The 15,262-nt window shown below is 36.0% G+C and overlaps 2 protein-coding genes across 2 annotated transcripts in view; one reads left to right on the forward strand and one right to left on the reverse strand.

The window, feature by feature from the left end:
• The window catches only part of CYP71 (cyclophilin71), a 234,559-nt gene that overhangs the window by 139,746 nt on the left and 79,551 nt on the right, over positions 1-15,262 (reverse strand). The gene's annotated exons all lie outside the window — the stretch shown is intronic.
• On the forward strand, positions 11,847-13,733 carry LOC149538426 (uncharacterized). Its single transcript, XM_089800200.1, has 2 exons — positions 11,847-13,407; positions 13,565-13,733. Exons 1-2 carry the CDS (start codon positions 12,188-12,190, stop codon positions 13,731-13,733), a joined length of 1,389 nt encoding a protein of 462 aa, XP_089656326.1. The 5' UTR covers positions 11,847-12,187.

Consider the following 15,262-nt stretch of genomic DNA (forward strand, 5'->3'; position numbering starts at 1 on the left):
GCATCAAGGATTACCAGTAAAAATGCTTACAAAAGTGCCCTAACTACTAGCATTAGGCATTAAATTTGGCATTGCAAGAGAAAATGATGGTTGGTCAATCAAAACAACAACTAAGGGGAACAAATTGTGTTTTATAGTCAACATTGTAAGACTTTTGTGTTTTAAGCAATGAAAGTAACACTTACATTTGGGCTTTAAAAGCCCAACTCCAAGTCCAAACTCATTGTGTTTAGAACTTCTATCTTAGTAAAACTGGTGAAAGGAGGACGATGTTGGGGTTTATATATCAAGTTGTAAGTGTTATGTGCCTTTGAAACCAAAAACAATGACATAAGGAGGCAATTGCATTTAATGAATGCAATTGCATGTTTTTATTAAAACAAACATAACACTCGTAGTCAGGCTTTAGAAGCTCCACTCCAAGTGATAAGTTTAGAAAAACAAACCTTTTCTCCAAAGTTGGGTTTCACCTCCCACATTACAAGCAATAAATTCTTTAAAATGGTAAGGAAAATATGTAATCGGGCTTTAAAAGCCGGACTCCATACATAAGCACCTTTGTGAAGACATTATTTTATTTAAAACCCTAACATCGAGATTTTACAATACCATGACAAGTACTTCAAAAAAATTCAGTGATGGAAACTTGTAATAGGGCTTTAAAATCCAATTGCAAGTTGTAGTTAAAACTTAAACTTTCATCCTCATATGCTTTTAAAAGCTTCATTGGGTTTTTAAACCTTAACAAGAAGCATTTTAAGAACAAAAACAAATGACATTCCAATCATGGTGTGCATGTTGGACTTTTGCTCACAACTTGCAAGGCAAAGACAACATTTTTACTTGCAATAGAGTTTTAGGACCCCAATTGTAAGTAATTTCATTCCTCAATTTTTTTTTAGAGAAAGCGTGTATTTAAACCTAAAATGTTTCAAAAACTAGAATTTGAAAGGCAAAAGACCTAAGACAAAGAAAAAACCAATCAATTTGAACTAGAAAAAACAATTAAAAACTTAAGATTTGCAAAAGTCAAGCACTTGCAATCAAGAAAATCAAACCCGACATTGCAAGTGATGGAACCTTAATTTTTTGCAAAAATTAAGCCCCATTTATAATGAAGGAAATGAAAAATCCCAATCAAACCTTAACACAGTGACAACATCACACAGGATTATGAAGTTGCTTTAAAAAAACCTGTTGGAAACCAGAATGTACGCATTTCATGTTTGGAGGAAGATTTGAGGAATTCTAAGGGCCAGTTAGAAGAGTTCACAGTTGCATGTGGAAATCATGACATCTTATTGGCGAGCTTTTTGCAAAATCTTAATATTTCTAAATGTAGAATTGAGGCATTTGAAAAACGATGAAAATGACAAAGGAGCCACTGAAGACAGTAATGGTCTATCTGCAGATTATTATACAACTTAATCAAACATATATTTGACTACACCCATTGAATGGAGAGATAGACGGATGGTGTTATCAGTTGTCTTACTATCTGTGATGATGTTGAGGAAAGAGTTTGAATAGATGCGATACTCTCTAAAAGTCTAGTTTAATTCCATACTGATATAGGCAAATGGTGAGAGATCATTCATACAAATTTTCTCTATACAATAGTTCCCGAACGTCAATGCCATCAGTTGGCCACGAGCAGGAATAATACAAAATTTACGTGGCTCTTAGAAAACAATCAAATGGGGCAACTAGAAGAATAGATGAATTTATTTCTTGAGGTCGATGCAGAAGAACTGTAGCAGCGACATCCCCAAATATTCGCAGACCAAAACGGCAAGAAGGAAACGTTGAACACTTCCTGACATCTCATTCACGCGGGAATAGAAAAAATCACTACTGAGTTATGATTGCGTAGGGATTCATCTGCGGCAATAACAATGAAATAAGGCCCCCGTGTTATTCAAAAGACAAAAGGAAATTAGAAGTCATCGGGAGTTTAGTTTAATGCTAAGAATCGAAACCTTTTAAATTTAAAGATTACAAATATTATTAATTTATTTTTATGGTTCGGTTAACAATGTTGAGGAAAAGTATTTGTTAACGGCGACACAATTAGACAAGCGCAATACAAAGGAGGACGGTTGGTCAGTTTAGAAATATATGATTAATGTCAATTATATGTGAAGAGGCGTGACTTGAATATTTAAAGTCACTTATTTTTGCATTTTCGAATATAAATATAGGAGAAATGTAAAACAAGAGGGAAGATTCAATAGATCTGAACATTCATATTGAGAAAAAGCATTTTATATTTTTATTGTACGGAGGGATAAGGGCTATATTATGATTTTGTAATAAAAATGCCATTATTTTATTTACAATAAAATAAAATGTCTTTTGTTTACCTTTAATGGCATGGAGATATAAACTGCAGGCGAATCGTCCTTCATAATTATATTTTAAAATTCTGTATATGATTTTGTTATCAAATAAGTGGACATGGTCAATTAGCATTTTAAATTTGATCATCGCAGGTGTTGTGAAATATTTAATTGTTTCTACAGCTGTGTCCAGTTTGTCTCGGTGGAGTTAAAGTTCAATATGGACTAATTTAAAATTGCATCATAATTGGTCTGTCACATCTAGATTATCAAAACTGTTGGTAGTACAAATGCATTAAACATTATGAAGTTGCATGTAAAAATTCTCTGAAGTTGACTCTATCGCCCGGATGAGCAAAGGCACTGGTCTTTTTATTGAAGTCAGAAAATCTATATATTCCTCCTACAAGCATCAAATTAATTATTATTCAATTGTTCAAAACATTTAACCATTATTCAACATTTCAGTTTCATTTTGATCGAGTTCAAGGACCTTGCCAGCCGAGGAACTCACAAAGTTTAAATTCGCTATAGAAAACCCTTGAATTGAGTAGTCAGTGTTCAAGGTGAAGGTTTACCCGCTTGGGTGTAGCGGAGCCTGAAGTGCAGGGGAATCAAGAAGTATTCCCGTTCGTTGGCCAGAACTGACTGAGAAGTCCTATCGGAGAAGTGGCAGGCTCTTGGATTTCCAATCTGCAGTTTTGGGAACCAACAGCAAGAAAGACTTAAAAAAATTCAACAAAAATCTTGAAAAACATCTATATGATGAGAAACTAAGGCTGAATCAAGGTATGATCGATTGCCTTTAAGAAATGCCTTCTAAATGCCTAGCTTAGAGAAATAAACTATGAATTTATCAAAAAATTCAAAGTTTTGCCTAAATTTTGCAAATACAAAATTACAAACAACAATATGAATCAAATCTTTAGCTTTCTTTGAACACAACCGAGTAAGCCACTCTAATTGGATAAAGGAGTATGTATTCCAATTCCGTTCAACAAAGGAAGAACTTGCAACCTAGATAGAAAAAAACAAACAAAAAATTTTTAAATGCAAAGTAAATTAAAGAATGTTAAGCATAGATGGAATAATCACAGAATAATCGTCGAGGTATTTTTAGCTCGGCAAGTTTTCCCCAAAAAATTAGCAATATCCTAGTGCTGAGATTTTATCAAATGCTCGACGAGTTTTCCCCAAAAATTCTCCAATTCAGAGAAAATGGGCTTTAAATGCCAATATATGTTTTCTTTAATCAATTTGCATTAGCAGCGTTGTGGAATTGGAGTAGAGAAGGAAAAAGGCTTCCAATACCCTTGCTAGCTGATTGCAAGCTGTTTTAGGTGGATTTAAGGCGAATTTCAACCAGTTTTGCAAGAAAAATCTCATTCCAAGGTAAGTTTGTTGAGATTGTTTTGATTGTTTTAAAAAATATTCTATTCGTTTTTTTGCATGTAAATGAATTTAAATTCATTCCTAAATAGTTAGAAATGATTTTGAATCATTTGTACACAATTCAACAATATTTTTGACATTTTTTATTGAATCTAGCAAGTGGCGCTTATTTGAGTCCACCCAGACAAAGAAGAGAAACAAATTAACTCAAAAAAGCCTTGATGACCTTGTTGATGTGCAATATAATCTTAAGTTGCACATAAAAAAGGCACGAGATGCAGTACCTAGTCCACTTGATTTGGACGATATCAATCCTTATTCTAACCGGACGATACAGGAGCAGGATCCATTTTTTTCAAAGGATAACATCGCTGATTTGGAGGGGCAGGCCATGGAGGAGGATGGGAGAGGATTGAATTTCACATTGAATGACATTGAGGAGGACAATGAGGAGTCAATACAAGTGTCAAAGGCAGAAGGAGATACATCCATGATGGAGAGTGAGTCAGCAAGGATACCAAGAGAGGAGGCACAATCATGCCCAGTGCAGGGTTGCTCTTCTAGGACTAGATTCTCTCCCTTTTATGCTAGTATAGTTAGGAAGAGGAAAATGTGATTGTAATGATGTATATAGTTCTACTTTGATAGAAACTATTTACTATTTTACTTTCCGCCATTAGCATTCCGCATGAGAATATGATTTTGCACCCAATTTGGATTTATATATATATATATAAACTCTACTTGTTTCTTTTGAGTTCTCATTAATTAACTCATTGGATACATCTTCTCATTGAATTTTGCAAAAAAAAAAATTTCAATTAAGTTTAAGCTATTTTTTAGGTTCCCAATTTTTCCCCCAACTTTTTTTAAAACCTAGCCCAATTTTCCCGAAGTATTTTTTTTGGCGGGATTTGGTGCGTTTTAATCAAGTGGGAATATTCCATCTATGTTAAGTACTAAATTGTAAAATACAAGTGGCGAAAAGAACAAAAAAAACTTACTTGTCAAAGGATCTTGATTGCAAGAGCTTAAAGATACACAAAACTGTGAGCATGGACGTACAACCATGTGACAGCATCCATGTCCCATTGGTCATTAATAGTTGTTGGAGTATGACCTCTTCCTAATTGCAAACATCTAGAATTCTATCCTAACTTCTTTCTCGAATTCTTCATCTTGGAAGAGTCTAATAAATGCCCACTTGTACTGATTTGTAACTTTTGCATCTCTATATGGTGCCAATATCACTGACATAGAAAGTACTTTCTTGCTATAGTACCTCAAAGATAGGGTGTATGGAAGGAGGTGCAATGGTGTGGTCATCTTTTCCCGACAATGATGAGTGATTGATTCCACCTTTTGCCAAAAAGTTTCACATTCTATGGCGTCATTCCATGTTTTTGTATTGTCAGCTTTACTCTCTCTACAATTGTGTCCATGCCATAATAGACATCCCCCAAACAAGATGCATATGTATCAGCAAATCGGAGCATAGGCATGAGAGGCTTAGTGGGTTTCAATACATATTCCATGTGAGCCCATAAATTTTCATCTAAGACCAATGAATGGACCTATTGAGCCCTCTAAATTCAAAGCCTCACATACACTCCATTGGTTGCAAATAACCATTTGGCCCAATGCCTCTCGCACCTTCAAAACTTGTCTCATAACAATTGCATGAGATGCAAATCAGGTCTCAACAACCTAGGATTGTATTAATAGTAAGATAATAACAATATGTACGTAACATACTTTTAAAAAAATAATAAGTAAAGTTACAAACAAATTGACATTGCCCATGACATAAATAAAAATTAATTAATTAATTAAATTTACCTTCAACAACTCCAATCTCGAGAGAGATCTAAATATTGCTTGTGACGTTTTGTGATTCATCACAAATATTTGGATCTCCTCACCCTCTTCACATAATTGTTTCACCTATTTGAGTGCCAATTTGTTTTATCACCAAGTTGAAGGAGTGTACAATGCATGGTCTACAAAAAATGTACTCACACCTTGCCTCAACCAAAGCACTTGCATCCCTACAATTTATTATATTGTCCGTAATTACCTGGACAACATCCTCATTACTCATAATCTCCATAGACTCAATGAGGATTCTGGAAATGAACTTTGCATCTTTCACTTCCACTTCACAATCGGGTACCCTCAAAAACATTGTCCCTTTAGAGGACACTACAATAACATTTATCAATGGACCAGTTTTGATACCTTCCATCCATTGGAAACAATAGAAACACCTGATTCAATCTAATAATCTTTTATTGGTTGAAGGGAGGTCTCTATAGCATTCCTCTCTTTTTACAATAAGGTGTTACACACCATTTCATACCCAAGAATGGTGAAACCGGGAGGCAGACTATTGATTGGTGACACTATTTCCTACCAATATGGTCATCTCACCAAGTTGAAAGGAAGACCACTGACATAGAGGCACCATGCAATATTTTGTTCAGCAATATCTCCTACCTCCATTTTAAATGCCTTGTCCAATAGACCTTGTTTGAGGGTAGTAATTTGTACTTCATTTTCATCTTCTGTAATGCTCCCCATCTTTTAGACCCTCAATGGAGTTCTTAGTTTTTCATTCTTCGAAGGCTAAGGGAAGAAATAAGGATAAATTAATTAAATTAAAGTCAATAAATAAATAAATCTAAACGTGAATTTATATTTAATTAATTTAAGTTTCTAGAAGTACAACTAATTATTGTATTGGATAGTGGGAAGCTTCTAGAGAGTGCATTTTGTAGAAGCACAACTAATAATTGGATTGGAAATGGGGGAGCTTCTAGAGAGTGCAATTAAATAATATTTTATTTCCTTCTAGAAGGGTGAAGGAAAAGAATAAATAGAGACAAGAGCTTCATTGTTAGGCATCCGATTATTGTCATTTGCATTTGATTAAAACTTGGGAGAAAAAAATTATGGGTTTCTAATTTCAGTTAGTCATTGGAGAGCATCAATTCTTCAATGTTGCAACCATTTGAGGTGGTGAAATATCCACTGAATTTGGCATTCAGGAGAGCTTCATTCTGGAGTTCTATTTGTGCTTAAATTGGAGAAAACATTTATTGTTGGCTGCTACAATGTCATGAACAATGATGTGAACAGTATCGTGAATAGTACCTGCGCTACAGTACTTGGCTTAATTATGATTGCAATTTCATCTCCATCATTGGGCAATTTGTATATCAGGCTCTACAATCAATTTGCATCATTTAAATTGGTCATTTTGCATTGTAAAGGTGGCTATCATAAGTAGCTATAGATGCACATTTTATATCAGATTTATAATGTCATTTCTACTCAGTTTTTTTGGGTTGCAAAGCCAAGAGCCTTGGAATATTATGTTAAGCAGAATTAGAAAATATCTCACTAAAGGAGTGATAAGTTGCAGGTCTATATATTTGATGTAATGTGCATATTTATATCTTCCATGATTGACATAATAGTATGCATGCCGAGCGTTTGACATAATACCAATTGGCTGTAAGTGCATATTTTTCATTTAGAATTCAACTATATGCATTTGAAAAGCCAAAAGAGAATTGCATATGTATTTAATTCTTTTCTTAGATATAGTAGTAATCAATTATAGGCTTGTAGATTCCCTTTGATATCATTTCAAGCAAGCATAACCAGTCTGAAACTCAGAAACAGCAAGCATAGAGATCGTATTGGAAGTGTTTGACAATATTCCTTGAGCTATAAATCAAGTTGAGGTCTGAATTGACAAGGGATATTACAGTGGTATCAAAGCTTACTTGCAAAGTGTTTGATGAAATGTCAAACAACTGAATTAGTGAAGAATTTGATGTTTGACAATTATAATCAGTTGGGGTTATTACATCTTCCAATATAGGCAAGAAGGGATCTCTGGAAGCAACTACCAGATTAGTGGGTATGTAATATACACCCACATATATGGATATTTTGCTAAGTCAGTTTTTTTTTCATTTTTGCTTGTCATTTATTGCAAATCTCTTTCTTTTTGCTTTTTAAATGTAATGATTTTCTTTGCTAGAGGAAAAATTAACCAAAGCTGAGAAAATCTAATAAATTTCATTTATATCGAACAAATACATATCTCTACCACTGTCTTTATGAACCAAATGCTACTACAGGTTGTTGCTGATCATTTATGACTGAGGTGGCACTATCCTAGGCTGGTATGGCCAGATCACAACCAATTTCCTCCTAGTCAGTTGCTCACAAACCTCAGCAGACTAGAAAACTGTCAAATGCTACCCCAAATCACTCAGGAATCTGATCTGATCTGCAAACCCCCTCCTTAGACATCCAAGCTGGAAGTTAATGAGAAATGTTTAGAGGCTGTACGTCTAGCTAAGATGTCTGTAATACTTACCACTATCTGTCTAAAGGACCTAAAACCTAATATCCAGCTTCAGATCTGATTATGTTGGCGTTTTGGGTAGCACAACTGGCTACTAAAAGGCAGAAAATTGATCCTCACAGCCTCCCAAATGGATCTATGAACTACTAATGTAATTTTTGCCCAATATGAATCTTATCCAATAATTATCTCCTCTAATTCAAACTGTAAGTGCAATCTACCTATAGAATTACCTTTGGGTGGTCTCTCACACTGGTAGGCATTCAAACTCTGAGAGATTTCATTCTCTGAAGCCTGGATCTTTTGAGAATCTCTTCTTAGAGCTCTCACACATTTTCACCAATTTAAAATTCACAAATCTGCATAAGAAAAATGGCTCCCTCCATTTCTTTCTAATTTTGTAAACCTCCACTAGCCCATTCAAACCAATTAGGGTTTTGCCCCTATTTTATTTTATTAACTTTCCTAAGCTTTATCTTAAATAATTCCCACCTAGGAATTCGATCCACACAAGGGATCATTACCATTATAATTATAATATGACCCCATTTTAAGTTACAACTTACCTTATTGCAAATGGAGTTGTGTCATGACCCCTTTATTATAACTCATTGAATATTATAAGGTAATTATAATAGTCACATTTTATTTTTATTTGTTTAACTCAAGAGATAATTTAGTTATTTCCCAATTTATTCGTTGCTCACTCATCTGGTCTCCAATCTAAATTCTATCTATTGGTACCCATCCTCTGATGTTGTCTAACCATTCCAGGCTAACTAACAGTCCCCTCTTAAAAACTTAGGAACTCTCCTAAAAAAAAGGAACCACATCAAAAGTCTCCAGGCTGATCCCAATGGTCTCTTGATGCACCCTAGCCAACTCCCAATCCATCCCTAAATGATAGGGATTCCTAAAGTATAGGAAACTGTCCCAAATTGGCTCACAAAGGCCCTCAGTGACTCCATAAGCCCCTGTAAAGGTCCCCAATGCAATTTGTTTGTCTATGGGAGACTGATAATAGGCCAAACTGCTAGAAATATTGGCACTAAAGCACATAATTGGGGACATTACAAGCTAAATTCATTGTTTTTCTTTCTTTTTGGCTCCGCCAATAAAAGCCGTTTATTTCGCTCTTTTACAAAACCTATTATTTGTACGGGAGATAACTCCTCCTCTGGACCTTTACACATGCCCATCCCTTAACTAGAAGGGCAGATAAAGTGAAGATTCACTCAAGAATATGACCTATGGTTTACTAAATTACAGTAATTACATCTTCAATATATCCCTACCTCTTGCAACTTGTGATAACCTTATGGTATGTCTCCATAAAAGAGATCTGATATGATTTATTGTCTCTTTCCCAACCCACAAAACTTTGACTACCAACCGTTCTTGCAATCTGACATCTTGCTATTATAAAAAAAATTACAGAAATTAGAAAAAAAAACTAAGAAATACAAGCATACAAGTACAAAATAAAGATACAAAGACAGTATAATTTATAACAAAGTGCTAAACTTGTTTCTTTATTCTTTAAAAATTTGTAAAAAACTTCTTGAAAATTTTCATTACAAACATGAAAACATTCGTCAAAATCTTATAAGAACCATTGGAAGATTCAATAATATGGTCAAATGCTTACTTTAGGCTTTAAGATCTATGTTTGCAAGCTATTTGGCACCCCACAAATAACCTTTTTTGAAAATAATCACTTGCCCTTTGAAATGCCAAATTGGAGACTAAATAAGAATACAGCAAAATAGCAAATAAATAATATGCTTTTATTATGAATGGCCTCATAAAGGGCTTTTTTAGTGTTTTGTGAGAAAAAAAAATGTAGAAAGAACATTTTAAAATGTATTTATCTTAAGTAAAAAAGTGACTCAATGACTAGATTCACCCAGATGTTGTCCAACTATGCTTGATGCACATCTAGATATATCCACAAAGAAAATGGACACATCCCCTTCCACATTCAGGCCCAAACACATCCGCACCAAGATGCAAGGTAAGGGGATACATATCTAGTAAGACAAGGTTTTTTTCTAGAGAACATGGTTTTCTCGATCATTATAAATGGGAGAATGCCCCTACATGAGTATCTCACAAAAATCAAGAACATATGTAATCAGTTAGAGGCAACTGGCAAGACTTTGGAGGAAGAAGACATGGTAGTAATCAATTTTAAAAGCCTCTACACATTGGCATGCATATCATTCAGTGACTGATTTCTTTTCGCCTAAGAATGACTCCTAGTCTCTCTTAGCGTTCTCTCTCTCTCTCTTTATTTGTTGTTGTTGCTTTGGTTTTAGTCATTTATTTTCGAACACCTTTGTGTGTTCCTGTTGGTGTTTGCCTCACTATTGTAATCTTTCAGTCCCATAGACCTATTTTGGTCTTTTGTTGGACATTAATATCATTATCTTATCTTATCTTATCTTATATACCCAACATTATCTCAACTAATGTTGACTTGAAGTTTTTAGATCTTTGGACCAAACTTCAATAGTAGGATTGATGGAAACACCAATTCAATAGCAATGCTAGTTTTTCCTCCACATAATGGGCCTTCACACCAAACTAACTTGCTCAAGACAAAGGGACGGTTAGATTTCCAAAGGCCCACGCAAATCCCAACCAAAGTAACGAGAATCGGAATCGGCACGACCGAATTGAATTATGAATCGAGGGTGAATCGCCAGTGAATCGGCAAATTTGAAAAAACCCTTTAAATGTAGAGATTTTAACAATTTAAGACTTATTTCATGCACCCTTTATTGAATATAACTTAAACACACTATAACATCATCAAATAGAAGTTAAAAGTTAACATACATAAACATGGAAGTTTGTGTTTACGACATGGGGTAAAGAGTTTTTATAAAACAGCTGCCTTAGTTATTATAAGATAGCTTCACATCCAACACCTACTCCAAGTGCTTCAAAGTGTATCACCCCTCTGGAAAGGCTTGCTATGTTGTTCTCTCCACCACAGACACTCCATGCCTGCAGCAGCTTCAGGTCTCATCAACTGGTTAGACTTCCCACGACTGATAACTGTAGCGATTGGGGGTCTAGGGGGCAACGCCCCCAGCGGAGTCGAGGGGCAGCGCCCCCGCCGCCAAGACCAAATTAGCACTCTGAAACCCACACAAAACTACATGGAACACAATATTTTTGTGATTTTTTTTTGATCCCACACTCTTTCTGGGAACTGCTGATGTTTTACTACCTGATTATGTCTTTCCCTTTCCTTGGGCATCGTCCATTATGCATTCTAAACATTTTTTATTTGTCGTCTTTTTGTTTTTTTTTTTTTTTTAAAACCTATGGTTCTTTTCTCTTCTTCTCTCTCACTTTTCCTCTCTTCTACTCACGCTTAACAATTGGAAAGCCCTTTAGGGTTATAACAAAGAGGAAAGGTAAAAAAGAAAGCAAAAAAAAAAGTGATTTTTTTATTATTTCCAACCTATGTTCCCCGGGGACGCGTACCTAACCTAAAACCCCCCGTTTTGGGGACGGGGGGACGAGTTATGGGACGTCCCCCAGCCGTCCCCAAATTCTCTTTTTTTGCAGGGTACGTCCCCGAAATTGGGGACGTGGGTGGGACAAAAGGGGGATGGCCAGCCGTCCCCGGTACGAAAAGGGGACGTCTAATCGTCCCCCGACCGTACCGGGTACAGCCGGTCGTCCCCTTTTTTTGCAAGCTCAAAACATTTTTAAAAAAACATTTGTTGTGTCTTTTTTGGTCGGCTAGTGGGCCCCACTCCTCCAAAAACCCTAAAATGTATATAACTCAACACATTTAAATTGTTTTAACCATTCTTTGGTTTTCATTTTATGTTGCAGCCGGCTGAAGTTTTCATTTTGCAAGTAGAGGAGGTAATAATTTTGCTTCCAAGAGCTTGACCAAAGGTTTGATCTTCTATTTTGTCCACCAAGTAAGTATAAAACTCTGTGCTTTCATCTGTCATTTTTTTAATAAATTTGTAGCTTGCAAAGTCTGATTTTTTTTTATTTTTTTCATTGTTTCAGCTCATATATCTATTCAATTGCATATTTAAACACAATGAGCAGCAGTGGGAGTACAAGTAGTAGTAGTGAAGAAGAAAATGTAGAGGTTGATGTTGTTAGTAGTGACACTAGGCAAAAACCCAACCCTAAAGCTGATTTGTTTAAATGCCCTTCCGACATTATGAAGAATTTTGCAAAGGGTCCTTTCAATAGGAAAAAACCTCTTCTCCAATATGTCACACCTAGGCCAAAAGATAAAAAGAATTCGGGAGGGACTAGGGTGTGGGATTGTCATGTTTGTCTTGATGATTTTAGGGGCAGCTATACAACAGTGAAGTCACATTTTTTAGGTGTTACATGCCAAGGAGTCAAAGCTTGTCCTAACCTAACCGATGAACAAAAATTAGAATGTCAAAGATTGCACTTAGAGGCTGAAATGGAGGGGCAAAATTTGACAGTGACATCACCATCCATTCCCTCACAATCATCTAGGCATATTTCATCCGCCATTGGTACTAGTGGCAGCCCTAGTGGGTCTAGAGGGAAGAGAAAGATAAGTAGTAGTGAGAAGGGCTCGGTGGAAAGTATGTTTAATGCACAGGCAAAAGAAAAGTGTGAGGCATCCATTGGTAGATTCTTTGTTGCTAATGGTATCCCATATAATGCAGCCCGTTCCACTTATTATAAACAAATGGTGAAAGATATTATGAGCATGAATTCCTCATTTGTGCCCCCCGGTGAGCATAAGCTACAAACCACTATCCTAGATGAAGAGTACTCAAAGGTTGCTTTATTATTTGAGGATATGAGACACACTTGGGTTAGGACAGGCTGCTCTATTGTGATGGATAGGTGGACCAATGTTAGACATCGGCCACTCATCAATATCATTGTCACATCCCCTGCTGGCTCTTATTTTTTGAGAGCCATAGATTGCTCAGGAAAGAAGAAGGATGCAGATTTTCAGTTCACCATTTTGCGAGATGCCATAGAGGAGATTGGGCCCTCTAATGTTGTACAGGTTATCACAGATTCTGCACCTGTGTGCAAATCAGCAGGTTTGATGATAGAGGGTGCTTATAGGCACATATTTTGGACCCCTTGTTGTGGTCATTCCTTGAACAATGCATTGAAGGACATAGGGAAGATTGAATGGGTGAAGCAAGCGGTGCTAGAAACTAGAGAAGTGCAAATGTTTATTTGCAACCACCACACTTCACTTGCTCTATTCAGGTCCTTCTCTAAGAAGGAGTTCCTCAAACCAGCCGAGACAAGGTATGTCAATTATAATTATAGTTTACTTTTAGTTTGTTTTAACTTTAAGTTATTTAAAAAAATTATTTATAAGTTTACTTACATGTGATAGTTTTTGTTTTAAATTTTAATCATTAATGTTTAAATTTAAATTTTTAATTTTTAATTGTTGCTATAGGTATTGCACATATTTCATCTTGATGGAGAGGATGATTGAGGTGTATGAGGCCCTTCAATTGATGGTGGTGAATCCAGAGTGGGGACGATGGTCTCATTCTAAGTCCACTGAAGGAAAAGCGGTGAGGCAAAGGATCCTTGATGAGAGTTGGTGGTCTACAATGAAGTAAGTTGTTGGTTTTTAAATTTACTATTAGTCTTTTGCTTGCTGATTTTCCTATTAATAATCTTAAAATTCTTAAAATTCTAATTCTAATTTTTTCTTTTGTTGGCATTTTGATCTTGCAAATACATTTGCTCTGTCATAGCACCCATTGTTGATGCCATTAGATATGTTGATACTGATGCTCCTAGTTTAGGAGAGATCTATGAGACTATTGATAGCATGTTGAGTAAGATGAAAAGAATTGTTGCGGCAAAGGATCCTACATTGGGCTTTTATGAGGAGCATATTAAGCCTATTGTGACGCGGAGGTGGAATATAATGAATACCCCGCTTCATATGGCAGCATTTGCTCTAAATCCCGAATGGTATGCACAGTTGGGTGGAAGGGGCCTCCCATGTGATGATCCTGAGGTTTTGGATGGCTTCACAAAAGCAATTGATAAGATGTATTCAGCTCAAGATGCCTCTACTCTTCGTGCACAGTTCCTTGACTTCACCAACTTTCGTGGCCCAAACTTGGGTAAGCCACAAGCAAGGTTGGATAGAGTTGTTTTGGCACAGAGGGATCCTATTGGATGGTGGACTTGGCATGGGAGAGATACACCTGAGCTAAAGATACTTGCCGGTCACCTCCTTTCATAGGTTGCTAGTTCTTCAGCTACAGAGAGGAACTGGTCCACATATTCTTTTATCCACTCTATCAAGAGGAATAGACTTACCTCTAAAAGAGCGGAGAAGCTAGTGACAGTGCATCATGCTCTTCGACTTGCCGATCGCCAGACTCCAGAGTATAGGCAGACACCAGCTTTGCGATGGGATGTTGAGCCTGAGGATGTGGCCCAGATAGATGAGGATGACATAGCACCAGGACTAGTTGGGGTTCCATTAGATTAGACTATGCTTCCTGTGGAGGATGACAGTGAGGAGGATTCTGATTTTGATGCCATGGATTAGTAGAGGCAGAATAGGAGCAACAGTCTGCTTCATTTTCTATGTTTTGCTTTTTATGTTGAACATGAACATGATTATGATACATTGATTATATGATACTTATTACTTTATGGCAGCCTATAGCTTTGGGCATATTTTGATTTTGATTTTGAGATTTATGATTTATCATGCTTATCATTATGAGTCTTATGGTATTGACAATGGTTAATAACTTAATGTTCATTGTTCATTGTTCTCTGATATTGTATTGATATGCATTTTGAGAATTGGATACTAAAATACTAAATAGTAAAATACTAAAATCGGATATTATTTCATAGATGGCATTCAAATGTTGTATGTTATGGTTCTATAATGTTTAAATGACATGCTTTGTGCTTAGTTTCATATGAATGACATGTATATTTACAAATTTCAATGTATATACTATATTTTAAAATTTTCCTATATATATAGCCGTCCCCGTCCCCCCCGTCCCCAAAATCGCCAAAAAAATTTGCCGTCCTTGAAACCCATCCCGCCGTCCCCTGCCGTCCCCGTACCGGAAACTTGGGGGAACATAGTTTCCAACTAAACATGCTT

The sequence above is a fragment of the Cupressus sempervirens genome, chromosome 9 (assembly GCF_028749045.1).
Source record: "Cupressus sempervirens isolate cs-2001-9-10 chromosome 9, ASM2874904v1, whole genome shotgun sequence".
Classification (NCBI taxonomy): Eukaryota; Viridiplantae; Streptophyta; class Pinopsida; order Cupressales; family Cupressaceae; genus Cupressus; species Cupressus sempervirens.

Excerpts from the sequence above, each read along its gene's own strand:
- LOC149538426 (XM_089800200.1), top strand. The coding sequence starts at position 12,188 with ATGAGCAGCAGTGGGAGTACAAGTAGTAGTAGTGAAGAAGAAAATGTA. Across the intron at positions 13,408-13,564 it reads CTCAAACCAGCCGAGACAAG|GTATTGCACATATTTCATCT; the intron begins GTATGTCAATTA and ends TTGTTGCTATAG.